The sequence below is a fragment of the Labrus mixtus genome, chromosome 20 (genome assembly GCF_963584025.1).
Source record: "Labrus mixtus chromosome 20, fLabMix1.1, whole genome shotgun sequence".
Classification (NCBI taxonomy): domain Eukaryota; kingdom Metazoa; phylum Chordata; class Actinopteri; order Labriformes; family Labridae; genus Labrus; species Labrus mixtus.
Genome location: NC_083631.1, coordinates 3,178,315 through 3,191,342, shown reverse-complemented (window position 1 = coordinate 3,191,342; position 13,028 = coordinate 3,178,315). Strand labels below are relative to the sequence as shown.

At 41.7% G+C, this 13,028-nt stretch overlaps 1 protein-coding gene across 4 annotated transcripts in view; it reads left to right on the top strand.

Moving 5' to 3' along the window:
- Positions 1-6,534, top strand: part of sdk2a (sidekick cell adhesion molecule 2a) — a 91,678-nt gene extending 85,144 nt beyond the window's left edge. For all 4 annotated transcript variants that reach the window (XM_061026579.1, XM_061026580.1, XM_061026578.1 and 1 more), the window contains exons 44-45: positions 2,228-2,357; positions 4,482-6,534. In XM_061026579.1, the coding sequence (XP_060882562.1) occupies positions 2,228-2,357; positions 4,482-4,901 (550 nt within the window). In that variant the 3' untranslated portion in view covers positions 4,902-6,534. The remainder of the gene's footprint in view (positions 1-2,227; positions 2,358-4,481) is intronic.
- The last annotated feature ends 6,494 nt before the right edge of the window (positions 6,535-13,028 follow it).

The following is a 13,028-nucleotide window of genomic DNA, read 5'->3' as shown; positions in this document are numbered from 1 at the left end:
CTTCCGCTCCCCTCGTTGATATTCAGCGTTTGTCTGTAGCAACAATTTATAGAAAGGGCCAGAACAATAGCAGCTAATTAGCATTCATGAGCTTCTGCATGTGCTCTTTGTCTGTCCATCACCACTTTAGACAAAGGGCGCTTATGGGTCCGAGCCGGCCATGTTCTATTGGCCCTCAGCCCAGAGTTTCTCTGGAGTGCAGCGCTGTGAGAGCACTACACCCAGCGTACAAGAACACATCCTTCTACCCGGCCACCTGGACTTTGACATGCTAGCTCTTTTGGTTTCAGGTAAACATTAGATAAGAGGAATTTCACAAACTCTGCAGTCCATGGTGCAAAGAGAAACGTCCTGTGCAGAGCCATGGGTCACACGTTTAGTGACTGGATGGAAGGTCATGTGCTTATGTTGGTTGGGTTGGGGGTCCAGAGTCTGCTTCATGTCAAAGCAAAGGAGGAGAAAAAAGATGTTTTTCGCACTTAAATGTGCACATAATGGTAGAAAGTGTCAGAAGGGCAGGCATGGGGAATCTTTGCTGTTTTCTCCTTGACCATAGAGTCCAAAGAAGGGGGGATCAAAGGGTCTCTCGTTGCTCCATCTCTTTGAAGAGCTTCAATCTGCTAGCGTACTCTTTGCTAATGATCTGTGGGCCAAGGAAGAGGAGTGGGAGGGCTCCCTGCGGGATATTTGAAAGGGCGAGAGAAAGAAGGATGAATGAGACAGATAAGGCAAGGGGAAAAATACAGTGCTCCTAAATAATTCAAAGCTCACTGGGAGGATTCCTGAGTGTGATCAGTAGCAGGATCCATGGCCCCTCCCCACTACAATCACGTGGCTCCATCTTTTTTAATGTCTGACTCAACCTTGTCTGAATTCTAAGCAGTCTGAGGATTGTTTTTTTTTTGTTTTTTTTCACCACCCCCACACGTCAGCCCCTTCAACCCAGAGGAGCTGTCCCTTTGTTGTGTCAGCCCCCTTTCATGGCCGTTGTCATGTTGTGTCTTCCGAGTTCCTGTTCTTGGCATTCCCAGGGATTTAGCTCGCTGCATGTACATCTCATCACATGTTCATTTTCATTCGAGGAGAAGTCAAGGTTGTCTGCTGTACGCCTTAATATTACACTTGACATAACAGCTTTTTTTATGCTCGTCTATTCTGCCCCCACATCCAATGTTTTCCATCCATTTCACATCATTTAAACATTCGCTTTCGAGCCCATCCTGGTTTTTATAATTCAGTAATTCTGCCGTCCTCTTTCTAAACCCAATGGAGCACACTCTTCTTTTTTAATGCTGCGTTAAGTCTGAGTTACATACTGAGCCCACTGATGTAGCTCAGTGATGTGAGGGTTCACATTTAGCCCTCTGACCATCTGATTCAGTCTCAGCGGACCTTGAACACAGCCGCGGTCATTACTGCAGAAGGAGAGAAATAATTGTCCGCACAGATGTTTTTCTCTGCTTCACTTTTATGGGCCTAATGACTGCAGCTGAAGGAAGCCGCGGGGTCTTTTTACTTGACCTGCGCTCATAAAAGAAGTTTATAATTCTTTGCTGAGCTCAGGGCCACGCTTAGTTACGCAGCTTTTCTGCAGGAGGTCTAAATCTCCGACTGACTCACACTGTTACACTTTAATCACCACAAAGAGCCCCTTTTAAGAAGATGCACATATGTTATTATCCTGTTTGTGCACTGCAGGACGCTTGAGGTGGGATGAACTCACCCCCTCTGCCAAAGCTGCTTAATGACACTTTGTAAATATCCGGCGTAAATTAGTCCAATTATCATCTTGTCCCTGTTTTAATAAGTGGCTCCTTGGAATGCACAAAAAAAAGCCCTCTCTGTTTGTCTGAACTAGGCCATCGTTTCCATTTCCATAATCAATGAGTCCTTGCATGTTGATCCAACCGAACCCCCTGTTGGATGTGAAGCTTCTTCATTTTTAAAGACCTATTTTTCAGCCTCCCATTAGTCATCTGAGTGCTGTCAGTCACCGCAATGATGAAGCCTTTTATGTTTACTAAAAAAAGTTATCAAAGAAGAGAGAGAGAGAGAGAGCTCTTGAAAACCAGCTTCAGATCCCCCGCAGGGAAATATGAGGATGATGATCAAAAATCGAAATCTTATATAACCATTAGTTCCCCCTCTCTCTCTCCCACAGTTTTTTTTTTCTTTCTATCTCTCACAGACGCTCTTTCTCTGTCGACTTTTCTCTCCCGCTGCGCAGGTCCCCACCAAGACCAAGTCCCGGAAGTCTGCACTACTCTGATGAGGATGTCAGCACTAAGTACAACGACCTGATCCCAGCAGAGAGCAGCAGCCTGACCGAGAAACCCTCAGAGATATCCGACTCTCAGGTAAAGCAGTGACCCTGGCTTGCAGGTTTTTTTTTTCTTTAAATCATGAATTGGCAGTGAACTTAGGTGAAAAAGTAAAGTTTCTCAAAGTGACAAATTCCTCCAGGGCAAAGTCACAACCTTCCCAAACACACATTTTCTTTCCTCTGTTCTTGCAAACCTCCATCCCCTGCTGTTTATTAGATGCAAAATCTAGAAAGCTAAGAAGCAGATTTTCAAAGGATAAACTAGTGACGGTTAGCAAAACAATCTGCTTCGATTGCATCATCTGAAAATTAAATATTATCTGTTAGGCCAGCCATAGCTGACATCTGAGTTTTGAAACTGATTCCTCCCATGGGAAGTTAGCACTGGGCTGATTCTCATGTCCCATGTGTTCTGAAATGTCCTCAAAACTAATTAATTTTCTTCAAACAGGAAATGCTATGTTAATCTGAGCCTGCTCTGCTCATCATGTGACGATCTGAATGACTCACTGTGTGTGTGTGTGTGTGAGCGGGAAACGGAGGTCCATTGAAGAGAAAGGGAGGTTAGAAGTGATTTTGCGATGACAGATGCGAAAAAGCAGAGAAGCTGCTTGCATCCGATCGTGAACATCTGTCTTCCCACACTCACACTGGGTCTCCATGGCCAATTTATCTGGTACCTGCACAGTCACAACATTGTTCAACCCGGTTCGAACAAACACTGCTCCCTTGGGACACACAAACTGGTGTTGTTCCTCTCTTCTGCATGGCCTCCCACTGTTTACCTGCCACTTGTGCAAATAAATGCCGCTTCAACATCTGCTAAGCCGCGCTGTCTCAATAGAGCAGTAGAAGGCCAAGCACTTGTCAGGCACACAAATGTGCCGAGTGGTAATGCTGTCTGTGAGAGCAGTTTGTTCTTTCTTTGTGTCTCTCAGACAGTTCGTTGTGCTGGAAGGTTGTCAGGATCCACCAACACAAACCTTTGGTACTTGCAAGACCTATGGCTAAAAAAAACAAGATGAAAAAAGTAACCATGTAAACGTTGTTTTTGTTCAATTCTAGGACACTCTTGTGTACAGTTATCACTTCTGTGCTCCACAGAGCTACGGGTAGGCTCCTATGTAGAAGATAAGAAATAGCTAGGATTCTGTCTGAGGTGTTCCAATACCAGTATCAGAAATGGAAGCCAATACCAAAACCAATATGGATATCAACCTCCATTAATGTCTCAAAAGCTTCATTTAGCTTCAGTTATTAGCAATTATGCTTGCCAATGCAGTTATCCAACACCATGTCATATTAGCCCCAAAAATCTGCTTTCTTAGGCAAAGTATCATAATGGATCAAATACAACATCAGTGTGATGCAAGCAGTCAGTGCAATATGAGTAAAAGCTAGCAAAGTGTCATGAATCTGCGTTTTCCCATCAACATTTTGTATGTTTTTTAATCTCATTATTAAAGAGGGGATACCTGGTACTAGCCAAACCTCGAATCAAGGTAACAGAATCAGAGTTGAGAAGGAATAATTGGTATTGGAACATCTCTCATTAAAATACATGGATTAATAGATCTCCAGTTGTCTCTTTATAGATAAATCCTGCTGTGTTGTGACTTAGTATTGTGCACACTGCAACAATACAACCCTGAGCAAGTGCATCTGTCTACTTCTAAGTCTAATTAAACTTAATAAAACCCATATTCACCTGATAAGTCCCGATAAAAATCTTATTTCAAGATATAAAAAGTAAAAGATAAGGCCTGAATAACTCAAAATAAAATCTGCCTGGGCCAAGAAAATGTTACTTGATAGTTGTCTGTTAAATTTGACATATTACTAGCTGTTCATGCCTTATTTTTTGCCTGTAATATCTTAAAATTAGATTTTTATTTGGACTAGTCAGGAGAATGTGGCTTGTATAAAGTATAATGACATATTTTGGACTAGCAAGTAGACAAATAGCCTTGCTTGGATTTGGGAGTTTGCGGTGCAGTTTGACTGTAAAGCTGCTGTATTGGAATTAAATAGTATTGTACTGGTGGTCATTTAGCTGTCGTTATTCTTTGTGGTAAACATCCTGAACATGTATCTGCTTAGTCGTCTATCGTTGTATTTTCATTGTTTACATGTCTTCTAATCCTTTTTCCGTCTCTAGGGCAGCGACAGCGAATACGAGATGGATCAGAGCCGGCAGAAGACCCACTCCTTTGTCAACCACTACATCAGCGACCCCACTTACTACAACTCCTGGCGGCGGCAGCAGAAGGGCGTCTCCCGCCCGCCGGCGTACGGCTACGCCCAGCCCGAGCCTTTGGTCGAACAGGAGTCACGGCAGCACCCGCCTCCCGTACCCCCTCTGCCCCCTCTGCCCCCTCTCCTCCCCCAGAGCGCCCCGACCCCGCAGCCCCAGTGCCAGGGCCAGGGCACTCTGTTTAGGTCGAAGGGAAGCCGGACTCCCACCCCCTCCCTGCTGTCCTCCGACCCCCCCAGCCAGCATGGCACCCTGTACCGGCCCCCCAGCAGCATGGGCTGTGCCACACAGGCACCTACCGCTGGCTTTTCCTCTTTTGTTTGACACACAGCTCTCCTTCCAATAACAACACTGAGGACGAGTCTTTGAGTTGGGTGTTGTTGGTTTCTTCATTTGTTGCTCTTTGTTGATTTTTCTAATTTTGTTTTTCTGTCTGTCTCACTGACAGAGTTGTTGCTCATTATTAAGCATTGCAGGCATCTTGAATAGCGTTTTCTCCTCTGTGAAGAGTGAGTGTGTATGACTGTGTGTTGGCGCGAATGGTTGGTTGATTCATGTGAAATGTATTTCATCGAAAAAGACAATCATTCGAAAGTTTTATGCGTTGCTTGAGTACATTTCTTTGAAGGTATGTAAACAAGGGAGAACCTGAGGTTCTGAAAAAAGAAAACCTTGTTTTAAAAAAAACCCACTGTATTATTGTTTCACATGAGAGCTTTACGGAAGAAAAAAAACAACCACATTATAGAGTACGGACCACTTGGCTTGCTGAGACTGAACAATGGAAACCCAAACTCTGATGTGACGTTTGAACTACAAAGGACAAAGTGAAAAGTGAGAAACAGACTCTGAAACGGAGAGCGGCACCATGAGGTCCACGAAGCCCTCGGCTGCCTTTGAGTTTTTTCACTCTTGCCTAATCATTGATGGAACTGCATTCTGTGTTTACTATATGTACTCGTCTCATATTGTTTACCACAGATATTTATATCAATCGGCTTCGAGCTCAACATTTTCAAAAACATCGCTAGTGACAATGTTATGAATCACATTAAAGCATTGTGGCACCTTTTATAGTAGTCCGGGGAATGTGTTGATCGTGTGCTGGTGCTCATGTCCGTAGATAGAAAAGCTAAGACAACTTTTTTTTTTTAAATGTGCTTCCGTTTGCTTTTACGTTTTTTTTTGTTTTTTTTCACAGAATATGACTTGAGGACCAAATGCACAAATATTCTTGGTTCAAATAATCACAACTGCATCAAACTAAATTTGAAAAGGAGGGTAACGACTGTCTTTGAGCAGGTTACAAAGACAGTAACAGCAATTGTAAAAAAAAAAGTCTAACTTTAGGTTTTAAATTGCAAGAGATCCAAACTGTCATGGCACTTTTTTCACAACATGCTAAAAAGTTTTTAAAGAAAATCCCAACATGAAATCGGTCACTAACAGACTGAAAACTCAAAAAATGCTGATATTGTGAATTTGCCGAGCTCATCCATGAGGCTAGGGGAAATGTCAGCTTGATTGTGTATCTATATTTATTCAAAGAAAAACTTTATTTAATGGTCTACAACAACAGGACACAGGTATTGTACATGCATCACCAAGAGACCGTCATGTGAGATTATGTGTGTTGAACATGTTACAGTGTAACATGGCTTTGATATGCTGACTGAAAACGTGTTTTATTGCTCAGAGTACATACACGTGTTACGATAAGATGTTTTCTACAACACTTTTGAATATGCTGGATCTTTACACAACAAAAAAACAAAAAAAAAAAGTTGAATGGGACTTTGCTGTGCTGGAGGTGACCCCATAGTGTACAAAGCTTAGACAGTCGGTGGAAAATATCATCTGTCAAATTTACTATGTGAACTTCACTGTATACATCTTGAAGGAAACACTATGGACCTATTCATGGTAGCTCTCGAAAATAAATTATTCTATTTTGCAATGGCTCTTTCGTCATGTGTCACAAGCTGCAGGCGAACAGGGGAAACTGGACCCAAATGCAGGCACAAATATACAGGCAGGCAGGCTGATGCAGCGAACAGAAGATATTTAATCACATAAAAATCAACATCTTGCAAAATCCTCGAATGGCAGACAGGCAGGTGAAAAAAAGCCCAGAAAAGATCGAGGTACTAAAAGCAGAACGAACGGAATGAACCTACTGCAAAAACTCACACAATGAATTTGCAAAGTAAAAGGGAAAGCTGGGTGGTTATGTGCAGGGGAGCGTGTGTGTGTGTGTGTGTGAAGGAGACAACAGGCTGGTGAACAGGTGAAACTAATGAGGGTGTGACAGGCGATCAAACAGAAAGGCAGGAAGTAAAACAGGGAGACAAGAGCTACAAAATAAAACAGGACTAGGACAGTAGAATTTCACAGGTAGGAAGTTTGTAAAGAAACACGATGGTGAAAATGACAGAGTAGAAAATGTCCATTATCCACTATATTCAACGCTTTGCTGTTCGGGGTCATCGGGGGTTGGAGACGATCTCAGCTGTTATTGGGCGAGAGGCGGGGAAAACCAGGGCTGGTCGCCAGTCAATCTCTGATATATAGAGACAGACAACCAGCCACTCATATTCACACCTATGGGCAATTTAGAGTCACCAATTCACCTAACGAGCATGTATCTGGAGTGTGGGAGGGAGCCAGAGTAACTGGTGGGAACCCACGCATGCACAGGGGGAACATGCAAACTCCACACAGAAAGGCTTTTGATCGGGATTCAAACCAGGAACCTCCTCTCTGTGAGGCAACAGCGCTAACCACATGCACCACCGTGCAGCCGAATACAAAATGTAATCTGAGCAAATTAAATGAACTACTAAACCAAACCCACAGAACTCGTGACAATAATTAACACTAAATCAAGTAAGAAAAACTTGTGACATCATGCCTCAACTGAAAACTGAAATGAATATTGCAAGAAATAGTATGCATGGGTAAATGTGAGGGTTTAAGGAGTGGTAAATCTTCGGAAAAAAAGTGGGATAAACAAAGGATTTGAAAGAAAACAGAGACAATATCCGACCCTGGAGGCAGTCCAGAGTAGACATATTTGCATGGTTTGCAGACAAAGGCAGTGTAGGTGACATTTGATCCCACAGTGTAGAAATGACCTGATTCCCTCAGCCACAACAGAGATGTAATTTGGATGCAGAAGAAGCATGAGTTACAGGCAAGAATTTGAAGAAGAACCTGATCCGGTGCAAGCATGCTGAAAAGCTGGGGGAGGGTGGAAGAGTGTGCCTGGGTAATCTCCTTATTTCAGCCTGGAAAACATTGATCTTAACCGAGGCAGAGGGGGGAGCAACAGAGGGATCAGGCTGGAAGGTTTGAGGGCAAAAGAAAACAGAGAAAAAGTCATGTCAAGGGTACATACAGATAGTTTGGTGGTGGAACATCTTGCCCTGCTCCACGAAAATGTCAGTGTAAGTCGATATGACAGATGGTTAAATTTCCCTAAAGTGGATGGATTATCAAACACGGATAATTAATCATTATAAAATAGAATTAGTCATGGGTTATTAAGTTACATTAGATAACGGGAAGTCAAACTTCTGCAGTTGCATGAGAGACATCCACAATATCTTATCTCATTTATTTTTTTAACCCTGGTGTTTTATCAAATTCTGCTAACCATCAAGATGTGCTTCCATGCACCTCTGGGCCGTACAGGAAACATTATTTGACAGGGGCTTTTCATCTCAATATATGCTTCCTCTAAAATCCTTAATGAAGGTTTTATTATAGAGTATGAAAGCATGCTTCCCGTTTCCCTTCTGTGCAAATACAGCAAGTAGGGGTGTTTGAAAGTAATTCTGAATTATTTGGCAGGGGATAATTGTCTATCGAGATATGCTTCCCCTGGAATCTTAAATAATAGAGAATAAGAAAACTATCTCCTAATACTCTGTGTAGTGCATATAGAGTGAGTAGTGGTTTAGAATAAAGTTATGTTGTTCTGGTAGCCTTAACTGATATGGGATAGCCTCTGCTGTCATTCTGTGATATTGTAGCATTTTTTGAAAGGGCAGCAGATTTCAACAGAACACCGGCTTTTTTCCGTTGACAAATCTGAACAGCTGTTTAACAAAAAAAAAAACATAACATCATGCTTTGTATCATTTTAAATAATGATATTGTGTAAATCCCAACACAAGTAATGTTTCCAGCTCGTTGTTAATGAAACGACTGTTCACAAGCTGCAGATTCACTGCAAGATCACACCGAGTAATCTTCTGTTCACCCATACACACTGGCGGCTTCACATCAACAAGTCTGTCACAATTTTTGCATTCCAGGTCAGCATCTCCTCACGGGAGCAACTAATGCAGAATACGTCCTAATTCTGACTGTGCTTGTTTTATAGTGCCTCAGAGTACGTCTGATACTCAGCTCATTCTCTTTGACTGCATGGAGACTCTAAAAATGGGACAAAGTCACAATGTATGACATAGAATCAAATTGGACAAAACGACTTTTAAAAAGTTTTTGACAAACAAAGATTTTGGTAAAACAAATGCAGAAGTCTTCAGCTTTAAATTTGTATTGTATTCTGGATCCAACTCTATTTAGTCACATCAGTCTGCTTCAGAGTCAGGAGAGTCGTTTAGATCATGTATTTTGCATCATAAACCCAGTCCTGTAAACATGATGTAACCCATCAAAAGTAATTGGTACTATATTTTCCCATTGTTCTCTATGAAGCACCCTGCTGACATTTGCATGCACTTGTTTTACCAATCAGGGCAGTCTAGTCTGCACCTTTCATATTTGCCCTACTACAAAGCAGATTGCTATCATCACTCAAATTGTTGCCCACAAAGTGACAGACTTGTTGAGCAGCATGGTTAAAAAAAAGTTACAGGGCACGATCTTCTCTCCCTCTAATGTGGTTGACAGAGGGCTTACTGGCAAGGAACTTTTGAGCCGTCTTCCAATCCATCCCATGAGATAGTGTTTCATCGCACAGCTCCTTTACTGAGCTACTGTCCTCCTATATCGTTACAAATTAACCTTAGAGTCTAAAGTGAGCATAGCTGCAGTGACATCAATAGTAAAAGTCTATGGTTAAACATTTCTGCCATTGCTGATTGATTATTTGCAGCAAGAAGAGAGCATATTCTGTTGACAGGGTGGATAGGTGTTGTTAGGTTTCTCTCCAGGTTGACAGGTGGACATGGTAAGTGCCCGTTAATGATAGGCAGCCATTACCTAAAGCACTCTCTCATTTTACTGTCAATTATATTCTAAATGTACCATAATGTACAAAAAGAGATGACACTTAGAAATCAAGAACCTGGGTCCTAAACTCTTTAGTAAAATCTTTTCTGAGGTGATAAAAACATTGAGACGGACGGTAATTTCTCATCTGGTTGCTTGAAATCACACTTTTTTTTTGCATCCTGTACAGGATGTTGAAAATCATAATTTCTACCATAGCCATGCAGAAGTGGACGATTCTGCATCATGGTCCATTGATAGAACATAATCGACATTTGTGTTTAAATTGAATTTTAAAGCATTTTTCTAAATATATTGAATAAGTGATTTCTGATTCATCAGTTTGCTTGTCTTCATTAATGAGAAAATTAATGTGCAGCAATATAGAAAATTGAGAATGCAACCCATTGTGTTGCATCGCAAAGCTTTATGATATTGAATCAAATTGAATGGTTGACAGGAAAATCGTAATCAATCGGTGAGAGCAGTGAGGATGCACAGCACTGCTGTACAGCGGCCCCTGCTGGCCATTCTAAGAATACATTAGCATAAATTGGCAGTTTGGGGTGGGGGCTTGGGTTGGGAACCGGAGGGTCGCCGGCTCAAGTCCCGATGCAGATCATAATATGGAAGTTGGTCTGTTTGCTGGAGAGGTGCCAGTTCACTTCCCGAGGCCCGGCCGAGGTGCTCTTGAGCAAGGTACCGAACTCCCAACCACTCTGCTGCGCTCCCTGCATAGCAGTGTGTAGCAGCCCCACTCTGACATCTCTCCACTAATGCATGTCCACAGGTCCTGTTTGTGCATGTGTGTGATGTGGACCTATGTGTGTGAGAAGCATGTATCTCAATAACAGAGAGTAAAACCAGAAGGGATGAATAAAGGATATACCATTTTAAAAAGAAGCATCCACTTCTTTGGCATACAGTCTAAAAAAACAGACTACAAACACCTTAAGTAAGGCCAAACTCCAAACAAGTTCTGGAAGGCTATAAAGGAGTACAATTGTACCGTTTGGGGAGAGATGTCAACACTGACCAGCTGAGATGACAGCAGATGGTGCAGTAATTTGGAAAGAAAAAAAAAAAAAAAAAGATTTTTCAGAAAGTACACCCTGCCAGAAGTGAGAATGGAGTTTCAAAAACGATTCAAAAACATTGACTGTGCAGCACAGAGTAAGTTAAAGGCAAAGGCACCCCTGCATAAACAGTCTCTTCTCGTGTACTACTGAACAGAGCTGTCAGAGCTGCCAACGCAACACAAAGAGCTGCAACAAAGGGACATTGTTGTGTTGTCCCAACAGCAGCACTGAGAGCTGAGCAGCCCTCCATCGGTGATCACAGCAGACGTGAAATACAAACTTTAATGGAAATGATCAAAATGTAATTGAGGAATTTGTTGGTGTTGTTTTTTACTTGATGGTGATTTATTCTCACGCTGGAAAAGTTCACCTTCCAATTTTTGAGCATAAACTTTGTGAAACTTATGCATTACTATCAGAGAAGCCATGCAGGAATGGTTCATGACAACTTCACTCAAATGCAGGTTTTACATGAATCAATCTATGTTAGTATTTGGAAGTGCATTCTTTGATTTCCTGCCTTAAACGGGAATCAAGCGAGGAAACACTTCATTGAAAAAACACTGAGTACAAGCACTATTTGAATGAATGTTTTACGTCTGTGTTGGCCACAGCATATCGTGTTACCACCACTTCTGGATCAGAGAATGTGAAAAAGTGACTTATAAAACTTGAACGCAGCTTGACACAGAGCAAAGGCCACTGCAGTCACATTCTCACCATAAAGAACTTTGTCCTCCCATCAGCTGCAGGGACAGAACATACTGGGAACGTAGCCAAAGGCAGTAAGTAGCTTTTGAAAATGTGTGATGGACAGTCTCCATGCAGCTCTTTATATTTACACAAAGAACAGCAGATAGGCTTTCATACAAAAATGACTGTTAAAGAATAAAGTGAATGGATATTCTATCCAGGTAGGAGATTGACTTTTGCCCTTTTGATAATTATCGACCATTCACACATTCCTTTCTCCTGAGCTCAGGGTGAGCACGCACAGCCTTGGGGTGCACCATGGCTGCTTCCCTCTCATTTCCATCGCAAAAGGTACTAATGAGTGGTCACTGGCAGAGCGCAGCTGATCAAGCTGGAATACACAAGGACGGAAAGAAGGAAAGAAAACGCTTCACTCACACATCACAGTCTGCAACGATCAAAGAGTGCGAGAAATCCATGAAGGCTTTCAGACTTCTGTCCTTAAATTGGAATAATTTAATGCAATAGTTATTAGTATTTTTTAGTGCTTGTGACTCCACAGGAAACCTTTTCTTAAATTCTCACTCTGCCTTCTATCCCTCCAAGGATCAGCTTCTGTTTCACATAACGTCCTGAAATTTTGCAAGCTTTTTCTTTTTCAAGAGGTGTCAGCACACAAAGATAAATGACTTCGCTTAGCCTTGTTAGCTTCTATATTCTTATCTCTGTTACAGCCACTACGAGGGGATTTTAGCCGGTTATGAAACAGACAGAAATGAATTCTGATGCCTTTTATTTAGCTGAAATAGCGAAACCTTAACATCTGCCACAAACTTCCTGACACTGCTGCTGCATAGGTGTTCATGCACGCTGCCCATACTGACTTTATTTTGTGAAGTGATATATTTCACTGTTGAAAAAAAAGTGGTATTTTTCACAACCATTACAATGTACAGGACAAAATCAGCAATGAGACAAGACTTAGTACTAGTTGGTCCGCAAGGGTCGCCAAAAAAGGAGACCTACAAAAAAGATCTCTACAGGAGCTTTGAATAAATGCGCTACATTAAACACTGTATGAAACTTCTTAAGGGGACCTGAAGGGGTGATAGTATCTGAGGCAATATTTGGCCCTTTACTTCAAAAAGATCCACTGAAACTGTAAATGAGATTTCCTCTTTTTTGAATGAGTATTTTTAATGTCATTGTTAATAACTTTACTGTCTAAAGCAAGGCAATGCATCCTGGGTATATTATGCATCAAGTATTCCCCTACCTCACTTATATAAGGCAAGCAAATGAATTATTTACATGGTTATGTTTATTTTAGCTCACATTGCATTCTTTGGCATCTATCCCTGGAGTCATACTGTCAACATGTTAATCTTATATTATACCTAGACATTACTGATTCTGAATCCATAGTGTAAAACAAAGA